At 44.7% G+C, this 21105-nt stretch overlaps 2 protein-coding genes across 4 annotated transcripts; both read left to right on the forward strand.

The window, feature by feature from the left end:
* Nucleotides 1-586: 586 nt before the first annotated feature.
* Nucleotides 587-16004, forward strand: LOC133471670 (transmembrane and coiled-coil domain protein 3-like). Of its 3 annotated transcripts, none has more exons than XM_061761437.1 (6): nt 587-743; nt 11716-11880; nt 12765-12854; nt 12948-13636; nt 13758-13893; nt 14051-16004. In XM_061761437.1, exons 1-6 carry the CDS (start codon nt 699-701, stop codon nt 14354-14356), a joined length of 1431 nt encoding a protein of 476 aa, XP_061617421.1. In that variant the 5' UTR covers nt 587-698; the 3' UTR covers nt 14357-16004. The 3 variants fall into 3 exon arrangements, with proteins under 3 accessions (XP_061617421.1, XP_061617422.1, XP_061617424.1); XM_061761438.1 differs by lacking the exon at nt 587-743 and adding an exon at nt 5958-6242; XM_061761440.1 differs by lacking the exon at nt 587-743 and adding an exon at nt 10091-11007.
* A 1112-nt stretch (nt 16005-17116) lies between these two features.
* Nucleotides 17117-21074, forward strand: eri1 (exoribonuclease 1). The gene is made up of 7 exons (XM_061761950.1): nt 17117-17454; nt 18090-18262; nt 18328-18544; nt 18620-18703; nt 19300-19409; nt 19495-19609; nt 20615-21074. The coding sequence occupies exons 1-7, from the start codon at nt 17380-17382 to the stop codon at nt 20855-20857; spliced, it is 1017 nt and encodes a 338-aa protein (XP_061617934.1). The 5' UTR covers nt 17117-17379; the 3' UTR covers nt 20858-21074.
* The last annotated feature ends 31 nt before the right edge of the window (nt 21075-21105 follow it).

Genomic DNA, 21105 nt, shown 5'->3' on the forward strand with positions numbered 1-21105 from the left:
TATTTATATAAATATATTTATATATATATATTTTAGCACTGAACAAAAATTGGAATTTCATATGTATTTTTGACATAAATATAATTAAATTAAACATCAACATGTTCAGTAAACTCACTACAACTACTCCTAAAAAAGTAATAAAAATATATATATTTAAAATGTTAACATTGAACAATCAAGATAATTTCATATAGTAAAAATATTAATACATATTTCAAACTCATGCATTCATAATGTTGCATTATTTTTCATCAACATTATTGGATAACCCAGTTTTATATCATAAAAATGCTTAAAAAAAAAAAAAAATTCACATGAATGCATATATTTAAGTAGACCTCATAGTAGTACTTGAAGCACACTTCGTCCCAAATTCAAGCATTTCAAGCACCCATAGGAGCCCTTAAGAATGCCAAACAAGCACATTACAAGCGTAGTCTCCCCCCTGGAGACTGCTGGGAGATTCCCACACTCACTCCACATGATGTCCCGCAGCCCAGTCTTCTCCATCCTTGGTCTGAGGCCACGGTCGCCACGGCCGGCCGTTCCGCACGTCAGGGCGAAGACGAGCCAGTGTGCGCACTGGGGCCCCAGCAGGTGCTGACACAGGAAGCGGCAGATTTCACAATAAGAGTGTCAGAAGAGCTCAGGGGGGAAGTAGCGTGAAGCTGCTTGTCGTTGTGCACTTTGTCCCCATGAGGAAGAACCACAGCGCCTTGCCGCTCATCTACATGACCGAGGTAGTGTTGTTTTGTTGACTCTTTAACGTGTCGTCACCGGAGTTTGTTTGGTAAAGAAAATGTCAGGATGGATGGATGCAAGTTGCGGGGTGCGTTGCGGCTCGTAGTTGCGTTCAACAAGTTACGCCACGTTTGGTGCATCGCTCACAATCGCTGGTGACCTTTGGTTGCTTGTGTCATGGTTCAAGAATGTGTAAGGAGCAAAAACAAGCAGGCAGACACACCTTTTCAATGACTGCTGGGTTTAAAAAAAAAAACACAAAAGAAGTCACGCGTGTTGACATTGTGTGTTTTCTGTATGTTAAGAATTGTGTTTGTATGCATTGGGAACACAGCAGACTATTTTCCAAGTCCTATTTAGTCATTTTAGCACTGTTTCTGCAAAGTGCTTCACTTTTTCTGTGATGTGCTTCATACCTAAGTTGCATGAAGGCACCTGGCATTCAAGCCCGGGACCACCAGACGACATTCCGAAAGTCTTGTGAATGGCTGAGCTGATATTTAGACATGTGAGCACTGTTTGTGACAAGTGCTTCACACCTGTGTCGCATGAAGGTACCTTCTTTTACGGCTCAGGACCCGTCGGACTAAGAGTTGATATTTAGTCATTTTAGCACTGTTTCTGACAAGTGCTTCAAATCTGTGTTGCATGGATTTGCCTTTAAGCTACTACACTAACCCCAGAATCATTGGACTTAAATTCCTGTGACCGCTGAACTGATATTTAGTCATGCGAGTACTGTTTGTGACAATTGCTTCACACCTGTGTTGCATGGAGACTGCTTTGAACAACTATTTCCCAGGGCTATTGCACTACAGGCCACAATTCCTCTGAATAACTGAACTAATATTTAGTCATATTAGCACTTGTTTCTGAGAAGTGCCTCACATCTGTGTTACATGGAAGAGCAGCAGCCAACTGTCCAGCACTCGTATAGAAATAAAAGCGATTATAATTGATGTGGTTCCATGCAAGGAAACAGTGAAAAAAATTTTTTTTATTGTTGTGTAAGTGCTCTGGTTTAATGGGACACTTCCTGTTTTCCTGCCTCGCCGCCCCAACAAGGACACACTCGACCTCAAATATTTTCTCCTCTTTGTGCTGCAGTGGCAATCATGCAGCAATGCTAACAATGTTACGAACCGCACTGATTAGACACGCCCACGTGTGTGTGTGAGATTAATGACCTTGATGATGATGATGATGATGATAAGGACCCTCGCTGTTCATAAAGTAAATGTGATTCTGTGGACCCCTCATCTTCATTACGCATGCCATACTCAATTTGTCACCATGGAAACCAGACAGAAGCTCCAGCCCCCACACACACACTTCCTCATTAATGAGCATTCGACACACACAAACACACTGATTCAAATTGTATGTAATTGTAAATAAGAATGAATGTATTTGCAATCTACGTAAATCAGAATAGTCAAACTGAACTCATATAAGCTGCACAATAATTTTACTTGACGTAGTTTTGCATCAGTAATGCTCATGAATGAACACTTTTACCTGACTTAGACAAAGCTAACAGGCTAAAATCTGTATCAGAAGTTTACCTCATTAGCATATTTCCCAGACAACATTAATTGGCCCGAGAGTATCTTTTCTTTTTATGATATTTAATCCATTGTCGACCTTTTAGTGGCCGCGGTGTGCCCACACGCTATCGCGGCAGCTTGTGAAAACTTCAAAACACTCATACCAAGACAAAAGGCCCTAAAGGTCGCCAGCTTCATGGGCGTGTGTGTGTTTATGATGAGCGTGTGTGCGTGGGGCAAGGTCACACTTTAAAGATGCCCACGCATGCTCTTCAAACATGAACACACAACGGAATATTACATTTTGTTGTTTTACACATGGCTCATTCCATGGAAATTCCACCCAAGAATCACCTCTTGGAGGTTCCTTCCTTCCTTCCTTCCTTCCTTCCTTCCTTCCTTCCTTCCTTCCTACCTTCCTACCTTCCTTCAAATTTGGAGGCTCCTGTTACAATTTTTTCTTCAATGAGTAGACTAAGGAACATCAAACTACGTGGTGAAGGAAGGTTGGGGAAAAAGTAGCGCATGCAGTGACGGCTGGTCAATGGAGGCCGCTAGGGTGACCCCCCCCCTTTTTTTTTACTCCAAAGGCATATGTACGAAGTGGATGTTTATGAAGGTGATGACTGGCCTTGGTGGAAGTCGTTGCATGCCATCCCGCAGGTGTTCACCACTGTGCTTGGTGGCTCCATCTGCTGCGCATCTGCCACAGTTGAGTCCAAAAAGTGGATTCAATGGCAATATAAAAGCGCAAATTGTCAGCGTGTGATATGTGGTGACAGCGTCGCATCTGCTCGGCGTGCAGCGTCGCCTTAAATTTAGCGCCAGAGACACCGCGAGGCGTTCGGTGAGTCCATTCAGGCCGCCTGCTGATTTAATTCCCCTGCTGGGAACGCACAAAAGAGGCGAACCTCCGTGAAGAAAAGCCATTATTGGGAAAACGGGCGGGGGGACTCAAAGGCGGCGGGGGGGGGGGGCAGGGAGTTAGACCAGTTTTTCCCAACCTTTATTGAAACAAGCCACATTCCATTCGAAAGCTGTCACTGCACACCACCGAACTAAAAGTATATTTCTTGAAGTGTTATCTCGTCTCAGCGCGAAACGTGTGTTACAATAGCACGTTTGGCATCTATCGACCTGTATGATGATTGTTTGGTGGTGCCACTCTTCCCGATGAGTCGCCAACCATTCCTGTTGCTCCAGCAGTTGTCCTCTCCTCTTCCTCCTCCTTTTTGCAGCATGTTTGTGTTTGTGTTTGCGCACGTAAGCGTCGTCATTGGTCATCTGCTAGTGAGCCTAATGAGGCTGAGCAGCATCAGCGTAACCACGAGACGGATGCGGGCGACACGTAGCCACCTAGCTCGCGCACATTTGTGCATGCGGAGGAGGCTTCGCCGAACAAAGCTCATGAATATATAACAGGAGTAATTTCTCTCCCTCAAGATCGATGCGGAGTGTCACTGAGCAACATGAGCAATGGTTTTATGAAAAAAAGAGGCAAAGGTTCATTTCCTCCTAAATGGGGATGTTGTGCGACTTCGCTCTCGGTGTCGCGTTTCGCTTTCTCCGTCTGTCTCCTGTCCGTCACTTCCTCCGCTCGCGCGGCGGATGGCGAGTTATCTTGAAACTGGAATCGGCCTCCGCCCAAGGCAACCAATTTGGAAAATCCACTTTGTAAACACAATCCTCCCTCTGCGTGGGAATTTAGTCATTAGCGTTCACGGAGAAATGAAGGCCGCGTTTTGCGCTGAGTGCCCTCCACACTAACTGGCCAACCCATTAACTAACTAACTCACTAACTGCTTGACAAACAGACTAGTCAACTAACCATGTGACTGACTGACTACCGACTGACCACCCAATTCACCAACGAACCCACTAAACACCCGACTAACTGACTGACTAACCGAGCAACTGGCTAACAGACTGATCACCTGACTGACCAATTGACTAAACCACTGACCAGGGACCTAACCAGAAAACCAACCAACATCCATGAACTGTAGTCCTCCCCATGTTGGAGCTTCCCGATATCCCACTTGAACATTCCGGTTCCCCTGTGAACCTCCTCCGAAACTTTCTAGGACGCTCCCAAAACGTCGCGTCCTCCCTCCGACATTTGACCGCAGAACGTCCCGCTTCTCGCCTAAACTTTTTAGCTCCTGGGGCCGGTACCAGCGCCAAAGTCTCTCTGCCCGGCGACGGGAAGTGAGGCAGGAAGTCCGCAAAGAACACAAACGGCAGCACTTGCGGAGGAGAACAATGGTGTCATGTGGGGATCTTACGTTTCTGCTCGCTCCTGACGCACATCATCATCATCATCATCATCATCATCATCGTCTCTGAGTATAATTAGGTTCAGAAGGAATAACAATTAAACGTCCCTCTTGTCTCTGTTTTACACACGTGTATCGATTAGCGTGATCGATACACGGCTGAAATGGACTGGAAGTGTGTGAGGTTATTAGTATTGATCACAGCTGGGGGACCATCAATCATCACACACACACACACACGCACGCGCACGCGCACACGCACGCGCACACATTCCCAGAGGAAACAACACGGTTTAATCAGCCTGACTTCAATAACAGCGCTCAAGGCCTCAGGCTAAGCCCCCTCGGGGGTCCGTGCTGTAAGCGCTCGCACTTGTCACGGTGATGAATATCGCGCCCGCGGTGTCCTCGTAACTTGGACTCAGTGGGCTCAAAGTTTGTATGTGAGGACGACGAACCCTTCAGGTGACAAAATGGCCAGATGAGATGAATTATTAACCAAGAGGCGGGGCCCTATGAGATCACATTACACAAAGCACACTAATTACTTTCATTATTGTTGTATTAATGATTCACGACATAATACCGACTGAAAGTAAACCATCCCTCCATTCTGTAGACAAAAAAAATTCAAGAAGGAAATGACACAATGATGGGTCAAGATAATTTTGTCCCCCCTTGTACCCAGGCGTGGGTAAAACTTTTGTGATGACTTTCAAAATGGACGGATGGGCCAGGTCATTTGTAGATGAGGTTAAAAAAAAAAAGTATAAACAATGTAAACATGTTTATTTTAGTTTTAAAATGAATGTTTACTTAACTGTGTAACTAATTCAAGTATAATGAATTAAACAATTATTTTATTAAAACATAAAAAATGTTAAATGTAATGTATATATATACAGTATCATGGTTTATTTGACTGATATTTGTTATTTTATTATTTACCAGCCATTCCGTAGGCACAATTTGAAACAGAAAAGGACACTGTAATAAGTCAAAATGTTATTTTTGTGGTTTTTCTTTTTTATACTTATACCAGTACTTATACCAAATTCAGAAAATAGTTAATCTCGAAAATATAAATGCTCGATGGGCCATACAATGCCCAGCACCGATTTGTATTGCAATGCTTTTATTGTGAAATTCGTGGCTCAGGAACAGTATGGAAGTTGTGTTTGACTGTTGGATGTGAGATTAATACATTTAAATCAGTCAGATTTAATCAAATTGTATTTATTACAAACTGCCCCCCCCCCCCCCCTCACATTTCCTCTTGTGTTTGTAAATAATTTTTTTTTTTTTTTGTGGCGGTTTTAGGCAGATTATGATCATGTTATGCCGTGTGCATTTGATATGCTCAGCCACGCCTCGCCGCCTATGACGCGACGGGCGGGGCTTGGTCCACCGAGGATTGAGGAGTTTTCGGCGGGCGACTGCCGGCTGGCAACCTTTGAGCGGCACCGGGCTGGCACGGTGAACGAATCGCAGCATCTCGGCTGGAGGAGCAGTTGTTGTGTCGTCCGGTATCTCGGAACCAGCGGGGATGTATTCGTTGCGTAGCCGCTAACGGACCACCTTGAAGCCGAGACTATGTCCCGAGCCGGTGGAGCTGCTGCGGGGAAAAGTTTACCACAAGTCGGGCTGCGGTCACCCCATCGACGCTAATAATATGGTAAACGTGTTGCTATTCTCCTCAAGTTGCCTTATAGCGACTTATATTCATTGCACATTCTAGCCAAAGGGAATATTTTGTTGAAGTCGCAATATGTTATATGTTGCTGATTTGCACGTCTATTGTGCCACGTCGGTGAACACAAACCAGGTAACTCGTCACCGACTTGGCACCAAGAAGCGGCGATTGTGTTGTTCAATGTTGGCGTGTTGTCATAAAATATAAACAAACGCTCCTGTACACAATTGCTCAGCAACACTTTTGTGCAAGCACACACATCTGTCACCATCATTTGAATATGCCACCACTTGTTCTCAGTTCCGTGCCAAACCTCAATGACAAAATGTTTTTTCTATCGAGGAGAAATATTGCACGTCAGCTGCACACAAGCAAGAATGGACATTTTGTCTTGGTGCACACCGCCGAAGTACTACACGGCAAGCTTTTTTCTTACGTGGTCTACATGTTGTTTTTCTTTGGGGGGGGGCATATTTCAAATGTAGTTTGGTGACGATGATTTGCGTTCCAGCTTGCAAATGTTACCGTTTGAACTTGCAAGTGTTTGTGGCATGCAAGGCACAGCAGAACAGGTTGGCCCACTGTTCAGGCGATGACTCAAAAGGTTTGTTTTGTGTAAAGTGGGGCTGGATGTTGTTTTTCCTTCAGGTGGATGTTGTGCATTGTTGACACACACGGCGTCGCTCATGCCGACCTGTGCTATCAAGCTCGAGTGCTCCTCTATTTAAAGGTCACGACTACTCGATCGTCCCAAAAATGGGAGATGCCAGCAGCTATGGCGGTGTTTGGCGTGAATGGCTTTCAACTGCTGACACCTTCCTGGATTAGTTCCTCCGGGGGCGTTCAGGTGATTCTTGGCTCCGTAGTGCTCGTACACTCTCACCCCAGGGCGTACTCCCCGCCCCCCCCCGATTGCAACGCTCCGTCGCACTCTGACCTCTTGATTGCATTTCGGAGGCCAGAGGTTCCCTTTGACATTTGGACACAACGTCCAATTATGGAGGCTGTGTTGGGCACGATCCACTCATCCCCTCCTCCCTAATCACTATACAGTCGAAAACCCTTCACTCGCTGATGTTTGCTATTCGTGTCAGGGGTCGCCTCGATGTCTGCAAATGTTGCCAACGAAATGGCAAACTCACGATATTGGGCACTGCATAGCGGATCGGGAGTGATCCCCAACACAGCTGGAGACTTTTAGCGCGGTCGCCCGTGTCCCAGCACGCATAACTCACTGCGTGCGTACGTACGTGCGATACCAAGCTTCCCTTCGAGGAAACGGGTTCGCTCCGATCTGTTTGTCTTGTTATCAGCACATCAATATGGATGGCCTTTTAATGGCTGTTTGTGTGTTTACATAATAGTAACAATCACTGCATTTGTGTAGTGAAAGTCTCAGGCTGTGTTTGGTCTTCCCGACTGATTTGCTTCCCGGCGCCGTGCTGCGAATTTCCATCACATTTTCCTCACAGGCGTCCCATTGATTTGACCCCCGGAACATAACGCAGCGCCACTTTTTCTCAGGAAAAAAAAAAAGGCACAAATTATTTTTAAAATGGGAACATTGTGACGTCAAATGTCATTTGCTTGTTTCGTGCAGTCATTTGAAACCACCTGACTCTACTATGCTGCCCTCTGCTGGTCTGGAGGAGGGATGCACACGAGTCAATCAATGCTAATTCATGCGGAATTTGATTGATCAACTCTATTAACTGTGTGTGTTGCAGTAGTTTGTTTCTTGTTGAAGCAATGTAAATTTGATCTAAGTAACTTTAAAATGTGTGCTCACATCAACAATAGACACAAGACTGTATATCCTATTTATCCTACTAAGGGAAAAACAGATATGCATCTATTTCATTTTTTTTTACATAGAATCCATTTTTGTGTAGGAAGTCTGCTAACTGTGTGCAAGATGCTGAACTACTGTAGATGGTCTTAAATGCAAGTGTGTGTGTGTGTGTGTGTCTGAAATGTGGGCTTCAAGCTACTTAAGAAGCGTGTAATGTTTTTGACTGACATCGCACTTTGCAGTTTTATCCATTGAGCGGCAACAAAATGGGAGGAGAGAGATTGCGACTGATGGCCTCACTGCTGGCTCTTTTCATTCATCTCTGTTGTCACGGCAACCGGCCCAATGTTTTCCAGCTTCGCAGCGGACGGCAGACACTCTCACTCTCAGACGCGTCGGTTGTCGTGCGGTGACGTCGCAGGTGCGCGGGTTTGACACCGACAGATTAGCGAGCTAATGTGGGCTAATCCCGCCGACGATAGACACACACACACACACACACACACAGCCATGTCGAATGTGTGAGTAACACGCTGTGGATTAAACCAGGCGCAAATACTCTGCCCGTTAAAGTGAGACACGCAGACGCGCACATTAGTCATACACACGCAGCTGATCCAGTGCCCGTGTAAGAAGCACGTCTTGAGTTTGATCTCAAAATGGCCTCCGTGGGATGAGGAAAATGTCACAAATGGATCAGAGAGACGAATGATAAACGCCCCCCTCGAATAAACTCCACAGTTTTTCCCTATCTGGAGCAAAAAAATAGCTCTAAGTGTAATTATGTCGCTACATCAACGCACGTAAACCACTTCCTTTACATTGATATTCCTTTTACTTTCATTTTAAAGTCCGCTAGCTTGATGCTAACACATAATAGGAAATGCCTTAGACGGGCTAACCAATAGCATCTATGTGGCGATGCTTTAAGCAACGGATATTTGAACATGAATGATGTAGCAACACATAGACAATATAACAAAACAAACGGGTATATATTCTTTATCCTCTGCGAAAAATGTCTGATATCAGTGCCGCTTATTGAGTCACTCGCGGTAGTTGTGAAAGTCGTTTGTGACTGCTTGACTGTATTGTGCACTTTGGCGTCATATTGTGGCATCCTCGAGCCAAGGAACTGAGTTGAAGTGAGTTGAAGAGCTTCAAAAGTAGTGCTTTGCTACCATCTTATGGCATCTGTAGACAAATCTTTGACTGTTGGGTACACAAAATAATTGTTAGGCAATGTTCCTATGGTGGAGGCCGGTTAGAGCGTCTGCCTCACAGTTCTGAGGACCGGGGTTCAAATCCCGACCGACGTGAGGTTCACCCTATCGGTGTTTGCTGGGCTTGTTCTTCAACACCACCGCTCATCCGAGCGAGACTGCAGAGCCTAGACTTTGTGCACCGGGAAGAGGAAAAGTGTGTGAAACCTCCTGCTTCCATTTTTTTACGACATCTTGGTTTTCGTCCAAGAATCTTTGCATTCCTTTGAGGTGAGACGCGTTGTCCTTCATAAAACATCTCCAACGCTTTGACGTCAGTTGCCTTCTTTCCACGGTCAAAAGTCCTCGCCAACGCGGCGTTTTAGACCCCGATTTTTTTGGGAAAAGGAAGGGAGGGTTGCTGGGTAATCTTTTTGAGATTAAACTGTCGGGATTACAAGAGTAGAGAGGAGGATTACAACATTTTTTTTTATTTTTTTTTTTGCATTATTTTGTTTTTAAATCCCGAGCTGCACGTCGGAGCGTGTCGAACGGGAACATAAAGTGAGGCGATTAAGCCGTTTGATTGTACGCATCTTGTACGTTGTCACTGTTGTTATATTTGCCAGCTGTGTGTTGCCAACATTTGAATGATTTTTAACTCGATAACCAGCCGCAATTGTTGCCGGATTCAAATGTATTGATTCTCCGCAGCAAAGCAGCACAACAGAACACGTGTACAGTACAAGCTGTTGTACTTCCTGTTTTGATGTCTTCTGCAGCCCAGCAAATAACTTCAATCTTATATATATATATATATATATGAATTCTTGACATGCATACTGTATTAACTTGATTGAATTTCACACTTTTGAATCTTGTTAATGATCCGAAACGCAAGTCAATTGACAAAAGACATATTTGACATGCCTGTTAAGGTTTGCAGGCCTGCCACTATTTGACCAAAGCGCGAGCTGCCCCTCGTATTTTGGCCGACACTTCTGAGAAGGCCTTTTTTAATTGGATGTGAGCACAAGGGGCCAGTGGCTGTGGACTTTGGCTCCCTTGGCTCCGGGCCCTTGCGACGTACTTCAGGTTCCTGCACTAAATGTGATTTTGTGTGTGTGTGTTTGACCCACACCCCGCAGGATGTTGCCCTCTGAAGCTCCTGGGGCCTCCGACTCAGCGTTTCACCTTAATCTGTCCTTTTCCTTTTCCCTAATGAACTTTACCAGTGTCCAACTTTGTGTGCGTGAGCGTGCTCCGAATTTCAACGTAGCCTTAATTTAGACGTCGACACTTTAATGTGCACGCTCATTTAGCCAAACCGCTTCTTCTATCCGTCCCCTTCTTTCTTTGGCCGCTTAATGAAGCGAGCCAGCTGCGTTGCTTATTCCGTCGCCGTGTTCACAACCGAACTCGTTTGGGTGAAAGTGTCATTAGCGCCAGTGGAGGGACATCAACACTCGCACACATGCACGTATTGGTTATGTACATGGCATTAAGTAGAGATTATGGGCAAATGAAGCTGTTGTAGCAGAGCGCTGGAGGTTATCTCTGTTTTTAGTCGCATAAGAGCACAGGTTGGTGTGCGTACGTGTATCACTAGCACTCACACAAATGCAGTCGTTGGCAAAAAACGCAGTGTGATGGATTAAAGCCTGCAGAGGTCCAGTGTTAAAATTCCATATTTATCCCGAGAGCAGCGAGATAAGAGGGCGAAGAGGGGTCAACTGATGCAGTGAACTGACTGGTAAATTCACTTTTGCTGATTTGAAGAGTTTTACATTGTATTTAAAGCAGCACTTTGACATTGTGAGAGAGTAATAAAGGTGTTACATTCTCGATCCATACACGATAGGTGAAAAGCCATGATAGAGGCCATGTCGAAAAAAAAAAAATTTTTATATATATATATATAGTATCCTCCCACCTGATTTAAACACTCTCAAACTCATTAAAACACGCTTCTTAAAGTATTCCTTATTCTCAGTCTCTCGTTTAACATCACTTTGAGGGAAGGAAAAGAAGACTCTCGCTAGCACCGTTTTCCAAATAAGAAGCAAAGCACGCTTGCTTGGAGCTGTTGATTTGTCACTCCCTGTTGAAGTTTACTGTAAAACTGACACAAAACAAGAGAATGAAACGTTGGATGTTTGAACACCAAAGAGCTCAACCAAACCATATAATTTCATCGACCAAATGTCTGCTCGTTTAATGCTCGCATATAACGCAAAACACCAAGGACAGGATAGCGGAGATTAGCACGGATGTTATGGTGATTTTAAACCTTCAAAATAGTGTTAGTAGTACTTCTAAAAGATCTCTGAAGGCGTGCAACTGTAAATTCCGGCTTGCCTGTATAAAACCCCCTAAAAAAAATCTGAGTGTGAACGACGAAGCGCGATACAGCGGGCGAACACCGCAGCACTTATATGTCCCCGCTGACGTCTCTGTCCAGGCGGAGCGTAGCGGCTGCGATGTCCTCAGCATTCCGGTGCCCATGCGGCGCGGCGGCTCCGAGTCCAACCTGGACGTGGTGGACGGCGTGGGACGCAACGGCGTGGGCCTGGACTTCCACAGGGGGGCGCTGGGCATCGACAGCCTGCAGCAGAAGATCCTCAAGGTCAGCGACCCAGCTGCATGACGCACATTGACAAGGATACGTGCATACAGTATTTCATCAGACACGAGGTGGACACAATAACACAATAGGAGCTTGACTTACAAACATAAATCCTAGCACTTGCTAAGCTAATGTAGCACTGAAATTAGCATAACATGCTAACTTAGTGTGAAACAGGTAGGTACAGCACAGACTTAACAATTGCCCACATGCAAAATTGCGGCGTAAACTTACTTCACGGACACACAAGATGAATTTCTTCGATAATACGCGAACTACTGCTAGCGCTTCTGGTATGTGCCATATGTGCAGCTGCACAAGGCGGCATTCCTGAAAAAAAGCTTTGTGAAATAGTTTTCTCCTGGTGTCATAAGGGACAGTAAGTCGTCAGCATTCGGACGGGGAATTTGCGCCCCCTACTGGAGACGAGATGGAAAGGAAATTCAAGCTAGGCCCACCACTGGCCTGAGCACAAAACAGAGGATATTCTGCCATTTTCTGTAAATAACGAAAGATAGGTGACACATACAATCTATGAATAGGGAATAGAAGTTGTGAATATGCGGGGGAACATTGTGTCTCACAGTATTTGTGATTGTTTCTTTTCTCTCTGTCGAGTATTTCTCAGTGTGCCTGCAGTTACTACCGAAATGACCAGAAATGCTGCACAGGTTCAAATAAGAAATGCTAACTTTCAAGCCCTCAAAAGTTAGACTGACTAAATGACAAGCATCGAATAATAGTTGAAGCTTTGTTTGTTTGGAAAGGCATCTGGGTCCTGATTCCGCCTAACGAGGACCTCCGATATTGGGTATCAGGTTTCAGAACGTTGACAGACTTGTTCCTCGGTCATGGTCGTCATGGAAACTGTCCTGCTGCTCTAGGTGACGGAGCAGATCAAGGTGGAGCAGACGGCGCGGGACCAGAATGTGGCGGAGTACCTGAAGCTGGTCAATAACGCCGACAAGCAGCAGGTGAACCAAAATTCTGGAAATCTTTGAAGTTTGCAATTTTGAATATCTTCCCTTGCAAGTGTCCTGGAATGTTCCGCCCCTTTGTACCCGTAGGTGCTGCGCATCCGTCAGGTGTTTGGGAAGAAGAACCAAAAGTCGGCGCACTCCATCGCCAGGCTCCAGAGGAAGCTGGAGCAGTACCACCGGCGCGCCAGGGACAGCGAGGCCAACGGCAAGCACGGCCACAAGGACGGCGCCCGGGACTCGGGCGGCCACAGCAAGGAGGGCAACCTGCGCGACGTCAGCGCCTCGGGGCGGCACCCCGCTCTGGACAAAGTCAAGACCATCGGGCCGGGAGTGTCGCTCTCGCCTCCGTTCTTCTTCAACAAGTCGCGCGGCTTCGCCAACCTCATCCGCAACAGGTACGGCAGCGCCGACAACATCGCACACCTCAAGAGCATGGACGCCGGGTCGGGGCTCCACGCCGAGGGCGGCGGCCGGGGCCTGAGCGGCAGCGCCACCACCGTCGCCAAGGCCGGGAAGTACCAGAGCGACGACGAGTGCTCCACCGGAACCTCGGCCTCCGTCGACTCCAACGGCAACCCGGCCGGCGGCTCGGCGGCCGGCTCGGGCGGCGGCGGCGCCAGGTCCGACGGCACCGGGCGGCTGGCGGAGGTCCTGGACGTGGTCCGCGACATCCGGGAGGCTCAGACCCAGCTGGGAGACGACATCGAGGCGCTCAACACGCAGTTTAAACGCGACTACGGATACTTCACGCAGGTGCTGCAGGAGGAGCGGTACAGGTGAGTGGAACTTTGAACGGGGCTGTTTCGAGAGGGTTCAAAGTGTAATTCTCGATTCTTCACCTCTTTTAATTCGTAGGAAAATGTTCCAGTAAGCTGTTTCTGTGCGTTTTGATGTCAGGTACGAGCGCCTGGAGGACCAGCTGAACGACCTGACGGAGCTCCACCAGCACGAGACCAGCAACCTGAAGCAGGAGCTGGCCAGCATCGAGGAGAAGGTGGCCTACCAGGCCTACGAGAGGGCGCGGGACATCCAGGTAGCCGCGACGTCACACTGCAAAGCGCTTCATCGCTTCGGTTTCTGTTCGTTTCGAATGATCTGGATGCTTGCTGCGGTGTATTGAAATCTATACAATGCTAACCTTGTTGAAATGTCGAATTAGAGCAGTCAAATTGGCGCGTGTGCGTGTTCAGGAGGTGCTGGAGTCGTGCCAGACGCGCGTGTCCAAGCTGGAGCTTCAGCAGCAGCAGCAGCAGCAGACGGTGCAGCTGGAGAACTCGGACGCCAAGGTGCTGCTGGGCAAGTGCATCAACATCATGCTGGCCTTCGCCACCGTCATCCTGGTGTGCGTGTCCACGGCGGCCAAGTTCGCCGCCCCGCTCCTGCGCAGCCGCCTGCGCCTGGCGCTCACCTGCGTGGGCGTGGCCCTGCTGGCGGTGCTGTGGAAGAACTGGGAGCATTTGCAGCGCTCCGTGGAACGGCTGCTGCTGCCGCACTGAGACCTCGCGCTCGCCGGTGAAGATCCCAAACATTTTGCGAGTACTGCGGTGCATCTGCGTGTCGCCATAGAGACACCAGATGACGAGGAGTTTACACATCGCCTTTTACACCAGCACTTGTTCCCGGCGTGTGCCGGGACGCAACGAAACTCCACAAACGGACGTCCCCAAAGAAGCCCAAGACGGAGCTGGTCACAACGCTGCCTTCAGGGTACGTGGGGAAAAGAGAAACTTCGCACACCACCTGCCATCTTTTCTTTGCGGGGAAATGGAAAGATGAATTTGTGCATCTCGGTCAGAGTTTCACAAACTCTATTGAGCCAAAGCACATATTTTTTTCTTTTTAGCATTAAGCTAATCAGACTTTGATAAACTTTAACGCTATTTGGTTGTTGGAAATGCACAGTGTGTCGTTCGCTTCGTTTTCTGTTTAGTTTGTACTCTTATCTCAATTTTCCGCGCGCAAGTCAAAGCAAACGACTGGCCGAACGACGCCTCATATCTTGAAAAACTCCTAGGTCGGGTGACTCGTATCTCAAGGCACCGCTGTACACGGAAATGATAACAAAGTCCCAATTTGGTCTCAAATTGAAGTTCATTATGCACCTTCTTCCATCAAGTGGAAACGCATTGAACTGTGCTGCCTGTCACTATGCGTCGCTGGCATAGATAGATGAACACAAGCTCCAGAAAGGTTCACTAATTTCATCCGTTTATTGTATTTTTGTCTGTTTTGTGTCGAATTACTGGGCTTTCTGTGTGTAACATTATTCGCATGGCATCGGGCAACTGCTACGATGTGATGCGATGCACTGACATGTTTTATGAACCTTGAAAATTATGATGCAGCATCCACAATTCACAAGTCATCATTTTCTCATATGCTAATGTGCACAGGAACGGCATTTAATATTTCCCAAATGGTCAATCCGTTCCTTTACACTGTCAAGAATTTTATGAAATGTTTCATGTTTTTTGGGGGTAAAACAAAACAAAGCAAAACAAAACAAAACACATGCCGGTGAACGGCCTTGAATGACATTTTGTGCTGCATTCAAGCGCAGCAGGAACAGCAGCACCAACGGTTCAAAGCGTTCCCAACTGCCGCATATTTTTAAAAATAATTGCTACCAGGTTGTTTTTTTGTGTCTTTTTTTTTGCACTCATGACTTGAAGACTCTCCAATCCCTAAAGGAGAGGCCGAGAGGATGAAGTTTGTTGTAAAATGGTGACGCCTCACCGATCCCAAGTGGCCTTCACCACTTCAGATTTGAGTGCAAACGTCCTGTCGTGTTCCGCGTGACCCGAATGCAGCGTCGTGCGCGTGTGTGGATGACGGATGGAGGCGGACTGTAGCGCTCGAACCAGATATCACTGTGAAGATGATGGGGCTGTGACCCTTTGTTTTTGTCCCTTGTAAAGGCCAAATATGAATAAATATGTGGGATTGTAATCAGGCATTTATGACTTTTAAGATTTTTTTTTTTTTTCCTAAATCTGTCTCTGTTGATATTCCACAGCATGTCTTTGTTTTTTAATGAGAAACATGTGTTTCCAAAAATGTCCTTGATGTATTTTTGGTAAAGAGCACTACAAAGCATCATTAGGAATTGAAATAAAATGACATCGCACGCCCTGTAAACGCAAACATGGTCGTCTCAGAATGGTGACGAGAGCAAATACTTTTGGTGCGTCATCCATCATTGATGTGACTGGCCTCACATGCATTATTCACACCATATTCTGCTTTTTTCTTTTCTCCCTTCTGACTGCTGCTTTTGTGCCATATTTTCGTCTTTACAAGCCCTCCACATGTGCACGACTGGCTCCCAGAGGACAGACGAAGAAACCTGCGAGTATTTAAATACGGTGTAGTCATGCACCCTAAATTAAGAATCCATGAAATAATATAATTAATCTGAACATTTTATGAAACTGGAAGGACAAATGATGATGTCAAAGTACCCGAAATATAAAAATAAACAGTAAAATATCAACATTCAGTTGTGATTTGACGTCTAATAAATATAATAATAATTATAATAGTTGAAAAAATATTTGCAACGGATGGGCAACAGCACATTTGATTTTTAAATCAGACAGATACTATCCAGGTCATTCATAGATAAGGTAGAAAACAAGTTAAAATGTGTATGTAAAAATTTTAACAGTTTATTGTAATATAAAAAGACATTTTCATTGTGTGAGTCATAGTTCATATTATAATTGTTTAATAGATATATAAATAAATTCAGCTTTGTAAGAAATTAAGGGACAACAGCAAAAATATCAGTGTGTGTGATTTTGTTATTTATAGGTATAGGTTTGGTATGTCTGTCTATGTTGCGCCACTACTGACAGCATAATTCCCAAATTACAAATTCATATATTGTCATTTAGAGCATTGATTTGCAGAAAATGAAAAATGAACAGAATTACCCAAAAAAAGCTGTTTTTTTCAGAGCTGTACATAATATATTACATGTTATTAACCCATTACTTAAATAAATAAAATAAATACATTATAAAATAAAAAATGTACATATTAAATTTTTCCTTTTACTCATATTTTATTCGATTGCTTGCATTAATCATTTTTTTAAAAATAATTAAATTATCGAATTTAAAAGATTATTAAATATATTTTAATATAAATTTTAGTGGAAAAAATAAATGCAACAAATATTACACATGTTAACGTAAATGAAGGTCAGTATGTCATCCAACCCACAGTGTGGCGCTGTTTGTTTTCTGTTGAAACCCAACCGGAAGCCGACCCAAATGAAAAAAGTTGAAGGAAAATTGATTCCTGCGATGTAGCCTGCCAACAGCTAGCCTCTCATCCAAACACGGGCGATATATATTTACGTATTATTAATACTTTTAACATTATTTTAGTTACGGCGAGGTCAAGTGACGAAAGTGCGTTTCCACTTCAGTTAGCTATGTTTTAAGCGGTCAATGTTAGCAAAGCGAGGCTAATTTGGCTAGTTTTTATAAATAATATTTTTGAATGAATTTAAATGGAAGAGCACAAGGAAAATATTCACGGAAAGGACGTCAACGTGAAGATGTCAAACGGAGACGACGATGATAAGGTTTGTAATAACCGCTACTTTTGATATGTTTAGAACAATGTTTACACAACGAAGTGTGTGCGAGTGTGTCAACGAATGTTCAAATGCAACTCAGAAGTTGCTTTTGAATATTCAAGTGTCCATTACATGTAAAAAGAATATGAAAATATGATATACAGCTCAGGAAAAAAAAAAAGTAAGAGACCACTGTAAGATGGAACAATTAAACAAAATAAGGATTGACTTTGCAGTGGTGGTCCCTCCTAACGGAATATTATTAAACAAGGGAAGGGTACAAAAGGAAGTTGGAGTCACAATAGCAAAAAAAAAAAATATTATAACAAAATATACATTTCGGACACACTTGTATGAAGTACAGTGAGCGATTAGGCAATATAAAGTGTACAATAGTGCAGTAATACTGCTCAACAACAGAATTGCTGCAACGAGGAATGCAGTAACAATGACACTACAGAGATGTTCAAAATAGCAAAGCAGGGTTTTTTTCAGGCTCAAATGGAGGCGGAGGCGGTACCATTCTACGCCCTGTAAAATGTCATCATTGAATTCCAAGTCAAATGTTTCAGACTTTAATGAAAAAAAATCATAGCACTGACATCACCATGGTGGTACCTGGCATTATGATTCTTCTTCAGTTGAAGGCCGGCAGCACCATATGTGCCAAAGAAGTAGAAGATGCCCCTCAGGCATCCAACAGCAACTTCAGCCACCCCGTGTACAAGGAGATCGCCTTGGCCAACGGTCACATCAACCGCATGTCCAAGGAGGAGCTGCGCAACAAGCTGTCTCAGCTCAAGCTGGACACCAGGTAGGAGCGACTGGCAACATGTCCACAGAAGAAGCGGGGCTCACGTCGGTGTTTTGTTGGCGCAGAGGTGTGAAGGACGTTATGAAGAAGCGACTAAAGAGCCACTACAAGAAGCAGAAGCTGACGCAGTCGGCGGCCAACGAGGGCCAGGGAGACGCTTACTACGACTACATCTGCGTGGTGGACTTTGAGGCCACGTGCGAGGAGGACAACCCTCCTGACTACCCGCACGAAATCATCGAGTTCCCCATGGTGCTCATCAACACGCACACCCTGGAGATTGTGAGAAGACTTTAGATGAAAAAAATAAAAGTTCTCCATCACTCAGTTCCTAATTACGTATTTTTATCTCCTCAGGTGGGAACTTTTCAGGAATATGTCAAACCCGAGTTGTGCCCGACGCTGTCAGACTTCTGTGTGAAGCTCACGGGAATAACGCAGGTCTGTTTTTTTTTCCTTTTGTGATCACCTCACAGTGTCGGCTGAAGTCTTAGATTGGATTTTCCAAAATGAATTATACCTCATTATTGCACATAAATCCTTAATCTGCTGTTCCAAGGTCCTAAAAATACCACATTGTCGTTCACTTAGGGAAAAAAAGCAAAATTCCATGTCAGTGTTTAATTCTCTGAATGCAGAAAAGGTAATTGTGATAGTTTGCATTTCTAAAATCACATAAAATATTTCATACTTTCCAGCCAATATTTTGTCACACCTAATGGACGCCTTTAGTAACACGGAGGAAGTGGCCTTAAAAAGGTTTTTAAAAGTCTTGAATTTTTGACTTCCTTAAATCTGCAATAATAATACTATCCCCAGAGTTCTTAAAAATTCTAAATACTGTGATATAATATTGAGTCCATATCTGCCACACATACTAAAGGTCTTAAATTGAATGGAGGTAGCCTTAAGAAGTCTTTATTCTGATTTCGTTCCGCCAACAAATACCCCGTACCCCCACCTAAGTAGTAGTTCACTAATTCAGTTTATGTGTTTAAGCCTTAATGTGTGTATTTGATCGTGTTTTTGTGCACCAGGAAATGGTGGATGCAGCCAAGCCGTTCCCGGTGGTCCTGAAACGAGTGGTGAAGTGGCTTGAGGAGAGAGAGTTGGGCACCAAATACAAATACACGTTCCTCACTGATGGGTGAGTGTCGCGTTTTCGTTCTCGCTTCACTGAAGCTTGTTGAAATCTTCTCGTGTGATGTTTGGCTTTTTCCCTTCCCGTACAGCGCGTGGGACATGAGCAAGTTCCTCAACATCCAATGCCGCATCAGCCAGATCCGATACCCGCAGTTTGCCAGGAAGTGGATCAACATCCGCAAGTCCTACGGCAACTTCTACAAGGTTTGACTTTTGCATATACAGTAAGCCCAGACCTCCGTTAGGGCCAAACTGTTACCAATATCGTAAAAATGGGTTTATTTTTATTTTATTCAGCTTTATCGAAATGTAAAAACAAATAAAAACATGGCAAAAATGACATATAAATTACGATTTTAAAAAGTTATAAAAAAACTTTTAAAATGAATATGTACACATTCTTTAAAGTATATTGTATGTTTTTAAAATAAAAAATATTTTTATTGGAATCTTTTTCAGGAAGACAAAAAATATTTTTAATCGGGGCTCAATTAAGGTAAATCTGTTAATAAGTCATTGAAGTTATTGACAATGCTGTATATATCCACAACATACAGAACAATCAAAATGCCATTTTTCTTTGTCGAGTAACAAATAAAGCTATATTAAAAAAAAAATATATATATATATATAAAGTAGAATAAAATTGGGAGAAAATAGCTGTGTATAAAGTGCATTAGTTCTGTATTGTACAACCTATTTAAATAAGTAATACACCTTCCAGGTTTTCACCTTATTCTGACAATTGTAATAACAAGTTTAGATAAATATTTCAATATATAATGATAATCATAATACTACGATGATGTACAAAGAATTGCATGTTTGTTAGCAAGCAGGGTACTTCCTGGTTCCTCACAGAGGAGTACCTAACGATGGTGCTATTTTGACTTTTGGTTGGTACAGCAAAATAAAAACAAAAAAATAATAACCTGCATCCGAAAATTGGTTTTGTAGTTTTTGTGTCATCCTGCTAATTAACAAACTAACCACGTAAAAACATTTGAAGTTTGTCTAACGGCCAGCAGAGGGAGACGTGCATGAGCAACCTCTTGCACTTGATTTGTGTCCTCAGGCAACATTTTCCTAAGAGTAAATCAAAAAGCACTTTCCCCTCCTTCCCACTCTTACAATCTGGAAGCCATCGGCGTGGCTCCTTTGGGTGCTTTCGACAGGAAGCCAGTAACTTGCTGTGTCCCTCGCCAAAAGGTGCCGCGCACGCAGACCAAGCTGAGCACCATGCTGGACAAGCTGGGCCTGGAGTACGAGGGCCGCCCCCACTCAGGTCTGGACGACTCGCGTAACATCGCCCGCGTGGCGCTGCGCATGCTGCAGGACGGCTGCCAGCTGCGCGCAAACGAGCACATGCACGCCGGCCAGTTGCTCGCCATCCCCAGCTCGGCGCTCCTGGAGGGATCCCCGCCACCTCGCTGGCCCGGCAACCGCAAGTAGGAGGACGCCGGGATGTCCGCGGTGCCGAGTTTTTGGACAATTCCTTCTCGACGCTTCCGGGGTCACAAGCAGCCCCAACACCGGCACGGGAATGAAGAGTCGGCACCTGATGCTGCTACATGCTCATAAACTGCAGTTAATTTGTTCGGAATGTGAGATGTAAACGTCTTTTTTTGTATGATCTTTTTTAACAGGAATAAACACTTGTCACAATGCACACTGCTGCTCATGTGTTTGTGGGTCAAACT

Source organism: Phyllopteryx taeniolatus, chromosome 22 (genome assembly GCF_024500385.1).
Source record: "Phyllopteryx taeniolatus isolate TA_2022b chromosome 22, UOR_Ptae_1.2, whole genome shotgun sequence".
NCBI classification, from domain to species: Eukaryota; Metazoa; Chordata; class Actinopteri; order Syngnathiformes; family Syngnathidae; genus Phyllopteryx; species Phyllopteryx taeniolatus.